Below are 15878 nucleotides of genomic sequence, written 5' to 3' on the forward strand. Positions count from 1 at the left end.
AGAATAAGGACTTGAGTCCTTGACAAAAACAGACGCAGTGAATTGCACTTACCCTGCACGGACTCGATAACTATCCGGTAGGCAGTGGCGTGACGATGCACTTGCCACTGAGCACACAGGCTGGTCATCTGAACCTGGTCTGTCTGAAGATCGGTCACACCCAAAAACACTGCCAGGAAATAGAAACATAACTGTGTTACATTGCAGTCAAGGCCACAAATGTCCCCAAGCCTTTCACATGATAAAATTTTAATGCAAAGCTCCTTAGCGAGAGGAGGGAAGAAATCCATCAACTCTCAATAAAGATTTTGCAAAAAAAAAGCAACGTATAATATAAAAAAGCAGTTGCAAAACATTATGTATTATATAGTCTGTCATATTTGTAAACAAGAGGAAATATAGGTCCAGAGTAAAAAAAAAAAATTGATGCAACAGTGAAATTATGCAGGACTTTTCATCATCCCTTTTTATATTCAAAATTAATATAATACTTTTATAATAAAGACTAAATACAATATGTATTTACCAACCACTAGAAGATAGTGATGGCTTCAATGAAAGGGAAGAGCAAAGGGCACAAGGGGAAGTCGGACTCAGAGGAGAGCAGTCTCATGAGGACTGGCCTTCAAACCATGACTGAGAGGGAACACGTTTTTGAAAATTTAAAATGAAAGATTTAACACAGAAAACAAAAATACAATTTAAAAAACAGACACATAGATTCCTATTAATCGTAGAACACTAATATTCAAAAATAATTCACCAAACAGCTATTTTGAGAAGCAATAAAAATATTGCTTCCCCAAGATATTAGAAGAGTAAGTGTACAATGTGTATCATTTAATCCAAGACAAAAAAAAAATCAATAATATTTGCTTTCTCTCATGACCGCTGATTCTCAGCCATCTCATTTTTTTCTTACTTCTCTCTTAAGTACCTTGTAGGATTTTAGAGAGCTCAGAATTACTTTTCTTCAAAATGGTAAAAATAATCTTATCTAATCACAATGTACATCCGTACTCTGTTCCTTTGTGTTATATCAGAGAGGGAAGACCCATTTTCCTAAGGTCAATTAAGCGCCCTTTCTCCCCCCACAAAAATGAAAATCAGTAATGGTTTCTATAGCCACACTCAATTTAAAAAACACCCGAATGACTTTCGTGGCTATTGTACGGAATGTTACTTTGCTTGGGAGAGAGAAAACAAATAATAAGCTGATCTAATTTTTTTACTTTCACGATAGACTATAAAACAATTTAACCTGCTCAGTCTTTTCACATCTCTTTGGAATACTTAACATATTTTTGAAGGGAGGGAAGAGGGCTGGAACAGAAGGAAGAAGAAAGCAGGCAAGGTGAATAGAAAGAGACAAAAAAAGAGTAAGAGAGACTGATTTAAAAAACCCACAAACAATCAGAGAGACAGAAAAGATGGTACAGACCCAACGGGGAACCTAGAGGGGAAAATGAAGAGAAGCTGGAGAAGCGGAGAGGAGGAGAGGTTGAGAAAATGCACCGGGGTCCTAAGGCGTTTCTAAGGAAGGCCTGTGCGGTACCCTAACAGCACAACAGAGGGTTACTTGGAGTTAAGGCAGTGCCCAGAAGAACAGCACTTGAATGGCCAAGTACCAGATCAGGCCCAGAGACCAAAGGCTTCCTAGATCTGTTGACAACAGAGACAGTTTCTTTGGAGATTAAATCAACTCTGTATCTAGCCTGTAAGATTTCAGGATCCTCCATACAAGAGAATTCACGGAAGCTTCTTCTACTAAAAGAGCTGTCTCAGTGTAAAATACTGATGGCCAAATATAAGTGGCTTGGGATCTGGCAAAATATATACCTGGTCCTTGCATAATTCCATGGATCAGATTAATTACTTGTTTAGAGATGAGTGAGAGATATGAGCCAAGTGCATAAAGCACAATTACTACAATTGTAACAGCAGTTATTACCTGAGCACTTTGCCCTATGGTTGACGCTGTTTGTGTATTATCTATTCAACCCTCACAGTCAGCCTGTATATGGTTGTTAGGACGTTCATTTTACTGTGAAGAATCCTTGGGTTCCGAGAAGTTAATTAATTTGCTCCAGGTCACACTAACAAGCAGCAGATTTAAGGTTCCTACTCAGAGGTGGATTTAACGGTGGGCGCATGGGGTGTGCACCCTGGCCCCCAACTTCTGAAGGGCCCCACAAAACCCCAACTTCACACTTTTTTCTAATGGCACCAAGTTTGGTTTCATATGTGCACTTTTAACATTAATAGTACAAAATAATTTTTATTTATTTAAAAATATGGTTAACATGTATTTTTATTTTCCCTCTCTCTCTCTCTCTCTCTCTCTCTCTCTCTCTCTCTCTCTCTATTTTGTATTTTTCCGAAGTGAGAAGTAGTGGGGAAGCAGACAGACTCCCACATGCGCCTGACTGGGATCCTCCCAGCATGCCCACCAGGGGGTGATGCTCAGCCCCTATGGGGCGTTGCTCCACTACAATCGGAGCCATTCTAGTGCCTGAGGCAGAGGCCATGGAGCCATCCTCAGCCCGGGCCAACTTTGCTCCAATGCAGCCTTGGCTGCAGGAGGGGAAGAGAAAGAGAGAGAGAGGAAGGAGAGGAAGAGGGGTGGAGAAGCAGATGGGCACTTCTCCTGTGTGCCCTGGCCAGGAATCAAACCTGGGACTTTCATACACCAGGCCAACGCTCTACCACTGAGCCAACTGGCCAGGGCTTGTCTCTCTCTTTTTTTAAGGGGCCCAATATTTTCTTCTGCATCCTGGGCCTCACCCCACCTTAATCCCCCTCTGCTCCAACTTTTGACTGTACCCTGACATCACTCTCAAGTGTGGGGCATGCACTCAGGGCGGGTTCTCTGAACACACAGCCGAGTGGAGCTTTCGGTATTATCTTGAATGTGTATTAAAAATACTGGTCTTCTGTTTAGAGTAGTTATGTGGGTTTTGGAAAGTATTTAGGTAAAAAAAAAAAAAAAAAAGGTCGATTTAAAGAAGAAATACATTAAACAGATGGTTTGGAAGTATAACAACCATCAGGAATATGGAATATACACACTGGAGTTTGGAAACACTGCATTATGCCATGGGTGTCTGGGAGTTGTGTATGCCAATGAGGAGTCCCAGATGCTGTGCAGAAAGTGTGGAAACCCTTAAAAGGTAGAGAAGGAAGTCCTTAGGCTGATGCACCTGTCTTATAGACATGGGGTGTGTGTGTGTGTGTTTGTGTGTGTGTGTGTGTAAGGAGGGGAGGGGTGAAAGCTTTGAGAAAAGACCATCTCCCCTTCCCGGTCCCAATTTTGCCTGGCTTGGCTGTGTCAGCCTACAGGCTGGTTGGAAAGTTTCACCTAATTTGAAAAACGCCAACAAAGACTTTCCAGAAGGAAATCCTATCCACCCCCATCAAGTGCAGCTGAACGCCAGGCTCTGACAGTCAGCCTGCCAGCCAGGACTCTGGACCACAGCCCCGAGGGGGAACACGCCTCTCCTTCCATGCAGCGCCACCCAGAAAGGGCGACGCCGGGGAGAAGAAAGCCCGAGCGCCGAGTGGAAGGAGGGGGTGAGTTACAGTACAAACAGGGCGGCAGAAGCATGCGTGGGGAGGAGACAAAGGGACATCGGTCTTACGCGTTTTCACCACGCCGGTCAGGGCGTCGCTGAAGCCCGAGGCCTGGGAGGCAAATATTTTCACGTTGTAGTCCATCCCGCTGAGGAGGTTTGGGATGAGAATGGTGTTGACGTTAGCTCCCACGAACGTTTCCAGGGTCGGGCCAGCCACTGAAAGGAGGAAGGTGTATTTCAGTGACAACGCAATATGAAAAGAAATGGAAACCCTCCTGAAGTGAACTGTGCTCCTGCAACTGTTTCTCAGCTGCCCAGGACTGGCCAGTGGAGCTGGGGTTTGAATCTGGCCCCATCCAGCTCTCAGATCGCGGGCCGGGCCACCATGCTAGGGCTTTTCCAGGGAGAGCGTTCTTTTCTCAAACACAGTTCTTTCCTGAGCGCTTTCTCAAAGAGGCCGGGGCACCTCGCAGTGCACCATCCACCACACTGCGAGGCCTTCGCAGGGGAGCGGTTACGTTGCCATAGGCTCTGGGACACTTGCTAAACTGAGGAAGGCATCCCCCATTGCCTTTTCTCGGATCCCCAGCTTTGCCCCAGCAGGTGTGCAAGCGGCAGGAGCAGCAACATTTATCACGACGCCACGCCTTACCTGACTCACCACATGGGTGCCGGTGTGTATGTTACCACTGTTAGTTATATCTACTCCTCTAATAATCTTTTCAGACCAGACATTTGACTGTCTTATTCCAAGGACCTTGCCCGGCTGGCTTCTTTGGGCCTTTCCATTCCCCTCCCCCTGTTTCAGCCCAGTGGAGTTTTGATTTAGCATAAGAAACATTCCTTGCTAAGTTCCATGCACATTTGTACACCTTCTGCCTCTTCCCACATGTACTCACTGATTTTCTTAAAAGTGAGAGGAGGGGGATAATGAGACAGACTCTCCGCATGTGCCCCGACAGGGATCCACTTGACACAGTAGTCTGGGGCCAATGCTTGAATCAACTGAGCTATCCTCAGGGCCTGGGTCTGACATTTGAACCAACCGAGCCACTGGCTGAGGGAGGAGAAGAAGTAGAGAAGGGGTAGAGGAAGGGGAGAGAAGCGGATGGTTGCTTCTCCCATGTGCCCGATAGAGAATCAAACCCGGGACTTCCACATGCTGGGCTGACACTCGATCCACTGAGACACTGGCCAGGGCCATCACATTCTTTAAGAGCTTTCGTGACTCATGACTAAAATACTCATTATTTTACTACAGAACTTCCCTCCCAACAATATATTTATATATTTCTGTATATATGTTATTTCAGTTGTATTTTTCCACACCCTTAAACTCTCACTGCGAATGCTCATGTACAATTCTTCCACTTGAGTGTGAACAGAATTTCTCAAGCTCAGCCCGGTCGACACTTTGGACTGGATAATTTTTTCCTCTGGAGCAGTAGTGAGAAGGTAGTGTGACATGCATGATGCTTACAGTGCCTGCTAGGTGTCAATGGCAGTTCCCTAACCCCCACCCCTGCCATGTTGTGACAATCAAAAATATTTCTTCTGGGCAGCAAAATTATACCAGTTGAAAACCACTGGCCTAAAACAAAGCTACTTTTCTCTCAGAAAACCTAATCAATGTTTATAAAAGGAGCCATAGAACATAGTTAGCAAGGCTGTTTTGCCAATTAACACATGTCTCAGTCTTAAATAAAAGAAACAAATAAAAAAACAATTGGTGATGAACCCCCCCACCCCCCACCCCCCAGGGAATCCATCTCGAGCAGACGAGTGCATCCATGGCACATTCTTGCTGTTTCATTTTCATGGCTCCTAGACATGCATGAAATTGGAAGGTGGGCTGTGTTAGTTGTATGTACCTGGGTACAAGAACACAGAAAAGGCTGAAGAGTGTTACCGAGGCAAGAACAACATCTCAGATGACAGCTTGAGACTAATAGGGTTTTCGAGAGCGGAATAATTTATTTTAATGGTCCAAAAAATGTTTTTTAAAATTTCCCTGCCAAATAATAAAAAAAAATAACTGCTGAACTACTTTCTGGTGAACAACCAGAGTACTGAATGCTGAGGTCCGGCACCCTGAGGAGACCCTTAGAATAGCTATTTGAGTCCTCTGTGAACACTTCATGACAGGTGACGGTGTATACAGAGTCATCTCCACTGCTGTAGAGAGGAGGGCACGATCGCCCCTACTTGGGTCATTTCCTGCCTGCAGGGTATAATAACGTGATAAGGAGAGAGTGGTCTCCTTATCAACGTGGCTAAAAGGATAATGGAAAAGGCTTTTACTATCACAATCTTAGGGTTTCGATTAATTTTATAACCCAGCAGAGTTTCCATAGGAGGGAGAGGCTGAGAAGTTGGTAAATGGACTTTTTTCAAATAACACAAGAAGTGAGAGGTAGAAAAGGAATTAGAAATTAGAGATTGTGATTGTTGAGAGCTTATATATCCACTGAGCCATAGATGTTTCCTGTTTCTATACAGTCAAGATTTTCTTAGGTTGGTTCCTTGTCTGGGGTGTGTGTAGGTCAGGTGCACATCAAGTATGATTCTGCTCATTAATGCGCCCGTCGTTTCTTAGGTAAGGTCATAACGTCATCATTCTGATAATATCTACTCTAACACTAACCATCCTAGAAACGCCTTTTTGTTTCCAAAAAAAGAGATTCTTCCCACTCCTTAAAACTAAAGATAGAAAGTCAAAACAAAAATAACTTATTAAGATGCCTTATTGTGCTAACAATATATATATATTTTTAAAGCACACTTACCGCTAACAGGTTTGTAGACAATCCTATAGCCCTTTACAGGGGCAGACGGGGGATCCCATGTAATACGTAATCTGTTATACCATTCTTCTGTGACCCGCAAGTTTTGAGGACCAGAGGGTGGCACTGAGCAAGAAAGAAAAGGAAAAACAGGACTTTGTATGGTTTCCATCTTTATACCCTACCGTGTTGTTGACAAAATCTGAAATATCTTCTGAATGTTAAAAATATTCACAGGTAAAAAATGCACTAAAATGCATAGTGAGGACCATTTGAGAATCCGCAGCTGTTTTAAATATTAAATATCATACATAGAAAACCATTGTGCTTGTGATGAAATGCTTTTATCTGAAGATCAGCAGTTCATCTAAATGTCAGTTTGGTTTCTTTTTCTCCAGTTAATTTGAAATAAAATTGGATTGAATAGGGTTTATTAAAATTTCTGTTTACATGACTCCCTGTGCCACCATCAAAGTATGTGCACCTAGCAACCTCAAAGGTGACCACACACAGTGATGATGGTCATTCTCGGAGGTAAGGTTCCCATGATTTTGTTTTTTTACTTTTATCTTCAAATTGCTTATATTGTTTAAAATTTTTTTGTTATCGTTTACCAAAAGGCCAAAACATTAAGGCTTTTTATGTGAAAGGACTTTGAAAACTATTACGCCTATTGGTGGATAATAGGCTTATCATTTTGTTGTTGATGGAATTAGTTGTGTTGGCTATTGCTTAAAATAAGTAGGCCATACACAAACACTCTGAAATAATTCCACTCTGGGGCTATTGCTACATGATGGTGTTTCTGTAATGAGATTTGTCATATTTCTACAGTAACACTCTTTAAAGAGTTTTTTATTTGTGTGAGTATACACGTGTGTTTAACATGGAACCCTTTTACAAATGATGCTTATTTTTAACATATAAAAGTTAAAAATAGATCTCTGAGCCCAGGTCATCGGCAGGTAGAGGGAAACCCTTTGCCTTCCCACCTATTTCCTCCCCTCCCTAACCCCCCCCCAGTGAAGGGGTTTACACTGACTTGATGAAACATTAGAGTGCTAAATAACACAGTTCAAAACCAACTCAGAATAACAGATTACGTGAATTCTAAATCACCCTTACATGCATTTTTTTACAACTCTAATTTAAGACAGATAAGAATGATGTATTTAAAGCACACAGTAGGTACTCCATATTTGTTAGGTGAATACTATTTGATTTTCTCCTTTAATTGCTGTTTAAGCCTGTGGTTCCTAAACTAAGTTAGAAATTCCAATGTCTTGACCAATGTCAAGTGTTAAGATCAAGTCGAGATGCCCAGGTACGGGCGAGCTGGGAGAAGGCTTGGAGCTCCCCACTGCTCTGCTCCCCCCACCCCCACCCCTTCCACCAACGAGGAGGCAACTGTAGCAACTTTTAGAACTCATAATACCCTGGCTAATCCTCAGCAAAATAAGCAGGCTTGGTGGGGGTGTGGATGGAAGCACTCAGCATGGGCACGGGGTGAGGAGGAGACGCCAGCACTGTCAGATGAGGAGATAACACCCATCCGCTCAGCTGAGCAGAGTCAGAACTTTGGGCTGCAGCTACAGAATTTTAATGACTTGCACACCTACTTGAAAAAATCCATATTTAGGTGACCAGGTAGAGAATTTAGCCCTTGCCACTATTCTGCACCAAATCACACCTAACCATTGGGTAATTGTGTTAGATTAGAGATAGGAGTAGTTATCTGATTCTCCTCCCATTGAGTGGTGGAAGCTATGGTCCTCTCTTTGAATCTGGATGGGTTCTATGACCACCTTGACCTACAGACTACAGCAGAAGCGACACGGTATTAGTTTCAGGATGAGCCCTTAACTGTCCTGTCAGTTTCCAATTTCTTCCTCTTGGAACCCCTGCTCTTATAGTCCTGAGTCGCCGCCTAAGAACTAGGACTGCTGTGCTGGGAAGACCACATAGAGAGGCTCTGAGACGACGTGGAGACAGAGGGACTCAGCTGAGTCCAGACTTCCAGGCGTCTCCACCGAGATGCCAGGCATGTGAGTGAAGTTGTCTTGGACGTCCACACAACTCACTTACCAGGTGGCCATATCAATACTATGTGACACAGAGGGTTTCCCAGCAAGACTTGCCTAATTTTTTGACCCACAAAATCATACATTATATAGTAAAATGGTTGCTATTTTGAGCCAGTCAGTTCTGGGATCGCCTTCATGTGAGTATAGACAACCACACAGTAATCAAGACAACTAAGACTTCCTAGTACTTGGACCAAGGGTTTCTATGCATGGTCCTCACTTAACCATCATGGCCAGTTCACCTAAACCAACAATTTCGTGAGGACGCCTCTGTGTTGTAGGAGTTTGGCATGCAGAGAGATAAACAGTACAGATGAGGTCCTGGGCTTGCGTGGTGCTGCCTTCCAGGGATGAGTGACACCCAGTGAGCAAAGACATGAGTAAACAAGAAAATATCAGACAGTGGGTAGTGCCATGCCGTGAGCAAAACAAAACACGACACAGCAGGATGGTATCATGGAAAGTGGGAGCTACTTCGCATGGATGGTCTGAAAAGTATGGGGAGATGACATTCCGCTAAGACCAAAATAACAAGAAAAAGTTAAAAAAAAAAAAGCAAACATCTGCGAAGTGCTATTCCACTCGGAAAAACTAGCTAATGCACAGGTCGTATGGCATAAACAACCTACAAACGTCCAGTGAAGAGCAGAAAAGAAAGTATGTCTGGGGTAATTGTTAGGAGGTGAGGTTACAGGGATGGGAGGGTGCAGATCATATAGGGCCTTGTAGGGTCTTGGGAAGAATGTTGGATTTTATCCTGAGTACAATGGAAAGCCATTAGGAGACTTCAAACAGAGGCACGACATGACATCATTTATGTTTGGAAAGTCCCCTAGGCTGCTGTGAGAAGCAGAAAGACTCCATAAGCATTCAAGTACTCATTGCTCATTTTAGTGAGATCGAGTGTGTGTGTGACTTGGATTGAGGGGAAACAGTTAGATGAAGATGAAGTGGACAGGGACGTAGAATGTATTTTGGAGCATCAACGGAGCTTGTGATAAATTAGACGCTGAAGAAGTAAGCTATAGTTGCTCTTAAACCTTAGCTTTTACAGACAAGAAAACTGAAGCCCAGAACAGTTAAGCAACTTGCCCAAAGTAACACAGCTTGAATGTGTGAAGACAGCATTCAAACCCCAAATCTCTTTTGCTTTTTTTTCAACACGGTACTTTGAGTTTTTCAGGGTGAATTACAAGAGGGCAAGCATTTTTGATTGATTAGTCAGATAGCATCCACAGGAGGAAAGCTCCACTCACAGGTCTTTCCAGGGGCAGAGACACTGACGCCTTCGCCGTCGTTGTAGATGGGAGTCACCGTGACTTTGTATTCGGTATTGGAAAGCAGAGGTTTCAAAAGGAGATTGTTCTGGGTCCCAGGCACCATGATCTGCTCAGAAAAGCAAAGGGCAGTGGTCTTAGTAAGATCTCTGTTCCCACCGGTCTAATGGAGCAGGACCATAGACACGTTGAAATGATCAGAAGCAAGATGGGTTTGGAGAGTAATGAGAAGAGAAAGCATCCATGCAAAAGCATTCCTCTCTGAAACTGCCCTCACAGTAACCCTTGGTTTATAATCGCTGACATGGAAGGTTTAAATGTAAAGCTTTTTGGCTCTGAGGAATGGTCTTCCCTCATAGCTTTTTAGCACTTGCCAAGTATCCAGAAGAGACAGTAATCATCTATTTGGAAAGTGGGCACTCATAGCTCCGGAGTGTTCATTCTAGAACCTGGCTTGCTTACCCTGTCTGATTCTACATAAAGTATCCTCTTGAAAATTCACCTTTCATTCTTTGCCCTTTCTGAGATAATCTAACTTCAGCATTTCAGAAAAGTATGATGCTAGCTAGCCAAGAATAGCGGAACCACACAGGCAATCCAATTCAAGTTTTCCGCATTGAAACACATTGACTGGTAACACTAAAACACGTGGCAGCTTTCTTATTTCTTAAAAGGAGATACCGTCCTCATTCTGACATCACACCACCCCTCCATCTGGAGGGCTGCAGGAAATGAAGTGCAGGCGTGGGGTGCACGTGGCAGGAGCATCACCGCACCGCACCGTGTGGCTCAGCAGGACGAACACTGGCCGCCCTAGAGTAAGTCCGTGGGCCGGGAAAGCCACATGTTTTCAATGCAGAAACCACAAACCTTTTCTGCCTGGACTCCAGCAGTCAGATGCTGACACATCTTGGGCCATTTAAGGAACTTAATCAGGGCTGGAAAATGCTGGGATGTAAGAACTGACCCAAAGGCGTTTAAGGCAGTCACAAGACCGGGACAGCTGGAGTTGCTTTTCGATGCAAATGCCAGCAGGCAAAGTGCTGCACTCCTTTTGGATGAGAGAAGGGACCTATAAATCATGGAATGAGCCCCAGAAAGCCTCGAGTTGAACCCAGAAGCAGCTGTTGCTAAGATATTGCTAAGCTCTAAAAACAATGCTTTAAAAAAAAAAATATATATATATATATATATGGAAAAAAGAAGTCTGAATTAGATTATTTTGTATTCGATTAATACGACTTCACTCCTCAGTGGAAAGGGACACTGAAATACACAGGATTGCACTCATGTGGTCCTGGGAGGGACGTTTCTTTATAAAGAGCATGCTTTCCTCTAGAACAAGTTAGGTTACCCTGGTGTTAAGAGATACGTAAAGGAAGAATTGTGGTTACCCTCACGTGCATTGTTACCCCATCGACATAGCTTCCTTCGGGGTGTTGCTTTTAAATAAAACTCGGCTGGACCACAGAACCTGGGCTTTCGTTCCGAGCGGTTTGCTTAGCAAACCACCCATGCTGATGGTCCTTAAATAATGTCTTCCCTTAAACTGAGAAACACATGCTATTGGAATCAATCAAATTTCAACTGTGTAATTCTGAAAAGCAGTAGGGCCATTTTGGAGGAAGCATTTAGCCACATAGCTTGCCAGGAGGTAGTTGCTGTGGTTTATAATTGCACGTCTATACCCTAATGATAACACTGGGGAAAAAAATTCTTTTTCATTTTTTTGTTGCATGTAGTTTTAGAACTGTTTCTATATATTTCTGCATCACTGATTCCAAATCTGAAATCTGTTTTTTGGTGCATGATCTGATCTAGTTTTTATGCAATTTTCTTTTTGTTACAGTTAATGGCATGCATTGGTTTTTATTTATTTATTTATTTATTTTATTTTTTATTTTTTATTTATTTTAGAGTGGAGAGGGGGAGAGAGAGAGAGAGAGAGAGAGAGAGGAGAGACAGAGAGAGAGAAGTGGGGGAGGAGCTGGAAGCATCAACTCCCATATGTGCCTTGACCAGGCAAGCCCAGGGTTTCGAACCGGCGACCTCAGCATTTCCAGGTCGACGCTTTATCCACTGCGCCACCACAGGTCAGATGTGAATTGGTTTTTAAATTGGAGTTGAAGGGCAATGACCCTTGGATTAAACATAACCACAAGGCAATTAATGTTTTATAAACATCACTTTTACATAATTGTAGTTGTTTTTAAATGTAAAAAAATATTATCTGATAAAAACATCCTCTTATTTTGTTTTAAGATTGAATCATGGCTTCTTCGAGTAGGTGTAAATGTAAGAATACTCCCGACACCTTCTGTTATATATGTGGCTGTTACACACGTCAACATCAAAGGCGCAATATTTCATCACTTGTGACACGTGTGTATATTGCCTATTTTCAAGTTCCCCTTGGCGATCAAGACAGGAATAGGGCTCCTCATATTGTGTGTCATAATTGTGAGGAAATGTTTTGTGACTGGACAAAAAGAAAACACAAAGGAATGCCTTTTGGTATTCCCATGGTTTGGCATGAACCTAAGGACCACAGCAGTGATTGATCCATACAAAGGGCATCAGCAAGAAAAAACGGCATATGATCACATATCCTAATATTCCTTCAACAATACGACCTATCCCACACTCTGAGACACTCCCGGTTCCAGTTTTCAATGGTTTTATTTCTTCTAAGGACAAAGAAAGTGAACACGGTGATCAAGTGTATTTTGATAAGATGCATGAGGAAATGGTTGTAGAATGTGAAGGGTCTTCTTCTGATGTCAAGCAGTCATTAACCCCTCAGCAGTTTAGCCAACCTGAATTGAATGATTTAGTAAGAGATTAGGACCTATCAAAGAAAGCAGTGAGTTATTAGCCTCCAGGCTTCAAGAAAAGAATGTACTTCACCGGTCAGCTAAAGTATCCCATTTCAGGAAGCGTGAACAAAGTTTTGTGGACTTTTTTCCTGAAGACAAACACTTCGTTTACTGTCATGATATCAGTAGTCTTCCCAGCCAGCTAGGTGTTACCACTTACAGTGCAACAGAATGGCAGCTATTTCTTGACAGCTCTAAACAGAGTCTGAAATGTGTTCTCCTACACAACGGTAATGTTTTTTTGTTGTTTTTTTTTTGTTTTTGTTTTTGTTTTTTTTGCATTTTTCTGAAGCTAGAAATGGGAAGAGACAGTCAGACAGACTCCCGCATGCGCCCGACCGGGATCCACCTGGCACGCCCACCAGGGGGCAACGCTCTGCCCACCAGGGGGTGATGCTCTGCCCCTCCGGGGCATCGCTCTGCCGCGACCAGAGCCACTTTAGCACCTGGGGCAGAGGCCAAGGAGCCATCCCCAGTGCCCGGGCCATCTTTGCTCCAATGGAGCCTCGGCTGCAGGAGGGGAAGAGAGAGACAGAGAGGAAGGAGAGGGGGAGGGGTGGAGAAGCAGATGGGCGCTTCTGCTGTGTGCCCTGGCTGGGAATTGAACCTGGGACTTCTGCACGCCAGGCTGAAGCTCTACCACTGAGCCAACTGGCCAGGGGCCCACAACGGTAATGTTTATACAGTGGTTCCAATTGGTTATTCAACTCATCTGTGAGGAGATTATAATGACATAAAAATTGTCCTCGACTTTCTGAAGTATGAGGAGCATAACTGGATCATTTGTATGGATCTTAAAATGGTATATTTCCTGCTAGGACTACAGAGAGGTTTCACAAAGTGTCCTTGCTTTCTGTGTTTGTGGGACAGCTGAGCACGGGAGAAACACTGGACACAGAAGGAGCGGCCGAAACACGAAGCTCTGGAAGTAGGGATGCAGAATATTGTGAATGAACCTGTAGTTAATCGAGACAGGATCATTTTTCACCCACTTCACATCAAACTTGGCTTCATGAAGCAGTTTGTTCAGGCTTTGAATAGAGAAAGTAAATGCTTTCAACATATTATTTCTGCTTTTCCTGTCTTGTCTTTCGAGAAGATAAAAGCAGGTATATTCAATGGGCCTCAAATTTGAACCCTCATATGTGATGAAGAATTTGCCAGGAAGATGAATAAGGAGAAGAAAGCAGCTTGGCAGTCTTTTGTGGCAGTTACAAAGAACTTCCATGGCAACAAAAAACCAGAAAACTATGAACTTCTGGTTCAAAGGATGCTGTTGGCTTTCCATGACATTGGATGAAACATGAGCGTTAAGATTCACTTCCTGAACAGTCACCTTGATATGTTTCCCGAAAATCTTGGAGCTGTTAGTGATGAGCAGACATCATCATACTTACTGCTGGAGCATGAAACGAGATTGTCCTCAACAAGTACACAAACGCAAGAGCTACTAATGCAAATTTTTTTCCTGAATTGAATTTAAATAAGTTTTGTGCAAATTTTCTGATTAAGATAAGTGTTTTAATATGTTCTATTTTGAAATTGTAGACAAATTCTGATGCAATCATATCTTTTAGTGTATTAGTATATTTACCGCATTATATAAAATATTATAGTTTCACAAAGATGATGCTCAAGAAGACATTCTACTTCATTGTGTTAAACTAAATGTTGAAAATTTTACAATAAGATAAAAACCTAAAATCTTGAATTGCAAAAAAAAAAACAAAAACCTGTAGTTTACAGAGAAAAACTAATGTCAGATTTGTGATCAGCACACTCGAGTTAGGTAAGAACAAGTGTTCTCGTGGATGCAACAAAAATTTTGTTCCGCAGTGTAATCATTCCCAGGAATAAAACGCAACTCTCCTCTCGGGTATGCAAAGTTCCTTCTGCTTGTTTGCAACAAGCGAGGTAAAGAGGGGCCTTTTACAAAACCAGATGCTGGAGATCGTAGCAGATGGTGGTTTTGTTTATAAAAAAAAAATCTGTCAAAGGTGCTCATGGTCCGAGTGAGATGCAAATCTAACCAGTGAGCTTCGTGTTTTTAATTTTTGTCAGAAATGCGGCTTCACATCTGGCTCTGTTATTGGCCAAAGCTCTTCAGAGCAGCCTGGGTTCCACCCAGAAAGCCGTTCCCTCCGTAGAAGAGGATTCCTTTCATTTCCTTCTGTTTCCGGGCAGAGATTCTCACGCTATCTGCGGTAATGAATTAGGTGGTGTTGGTGCTCTGCTTTTAACTCCCATCCACTGAAGACTAATACTCTCATGAAACACAAGAAAACAATTGCTAGGAAAATGATCATGTTCTTGGATGTTACAACACTGTCCAATTCCTATAAACATTTCAAAAGCTTAATCTTAATCTTTTTTTTTTTTTATAAAAAAGTACCAAATTTATTTCAACATCATTTTTAAATTAAAGCTGTTGGACAATTTCTGTGATTTAAAATTCATTACCAGAGATGAGGAACATGTTAATAAGCTATTAGATACCGACAGCAAGAAAAATTATTGGACCATGACTTTATAAAAACCATGTTTCATAGTAAAAAGTTCCAGTTATATTTAACTGAAGTTAATATCCTTTAGCTTTTTATTTCTAATTACAACACATACTCATTTTGACATAATTTATCTTTTTCACCCAATTATTATGCCAAACAAAATGTTAAGCCTTTCTTTACCACTTATAAAATATGACTTACTATTTAAGAGTTCTTTAAAAGAAATATGAAATTTTAATTTTCAACACGAGCTTGACCAAAAATTGTAGGACATCACTGCCACATGAGTTAAAACAATGGAATATAAAGTAATAGTATCTATATAATCAGCAAATTATCAGATAAGATGTTTTAACTACTTTACCTCACACTTCTACTTAGCACAAGTAAGAATAAACTGGTTCCAAAAAACTACATGGTTTGGCTTTTTTTTTTTTTTTTTTAAAAGACACAGAGAGAGAGAGAGTCAGAGAAAAGGACAGATAGGAACAGACAGACAGGAACGGAGAGATGAGAAGCATCAATCATTAGTTTTTCGTTGTGCGTTGTGATACCTTAGTTGTTCATTGATTGCTTTCTCATATGTGCCTTGACCACAGGCCTTCAGCAGACTGAGTGACCCCTTGCTCGAGCCAGCGACCTTGGGCTCAAGCTGGTGAGCCTTGCTCAAACCAGATGAGCCCGCGCTTAAGCTGGCGACCTCGGGGTCTCGAACCTGGGTCCTTCTGCATCCCAGTCCGACGCTCTATCCACTGCCTCACTGCCTGGTCAGGCTGGTT

At 42.4% G+C, this 15878-nt stretch overlaps 1 protein-coding gene across 3 annotated transcripts in view; it reads right to left on the minus strand.

Moving 5' to 3' along the window:
- The window catches only part of COL14A1 (collagen type XIV alpha 1 chain), a 210668-nt gene that overhangs the window by 105128 nt on the left and 89662 nt on the right, over window positions 1-15878 (minus strand). For all 3 annotated transcript variants that reach the window (XM_066265751.1, XM_066265750.1, XM_066265752.1), the window contains exons 20-23: window positions 9696-9825; window positions 6359-6481; window positions 3639-3788; window positions 53-169 (exon numbers count right to left, since the gene is read on the minus strand). In XM_066265751.1, coding sequence (XP_066121848.1) covers window positions 53-169; window positions 3639-3788; window positions 6359-6481; window positions 9696-9825 — 520 coding nt within the window. The remainder of the gene's footprint in view (window positions 1-52; window positions 170-3638; window positions 3789-6358; window positions 6482-9695; window positions 9826-15878) is intronic.

The sequence above is a fragment of the Saccopteryx bilineata genome, chromosome 3 (genome assembly GCF_036850765.1).
Source record: "Saccopteryx bilineata isolate mSacBil1 chromosome 3, mSacBil1_pri_phased_curated, whole genome shotgun sequence".
Classification (NCBI taxonomy): domain Eukaryota; kingdom Metazoa; phylum Chordata; class Mammalia; order Chiroptera; family Emballonuridae; genus Saccopteryx; species Saccopteryx bilineata.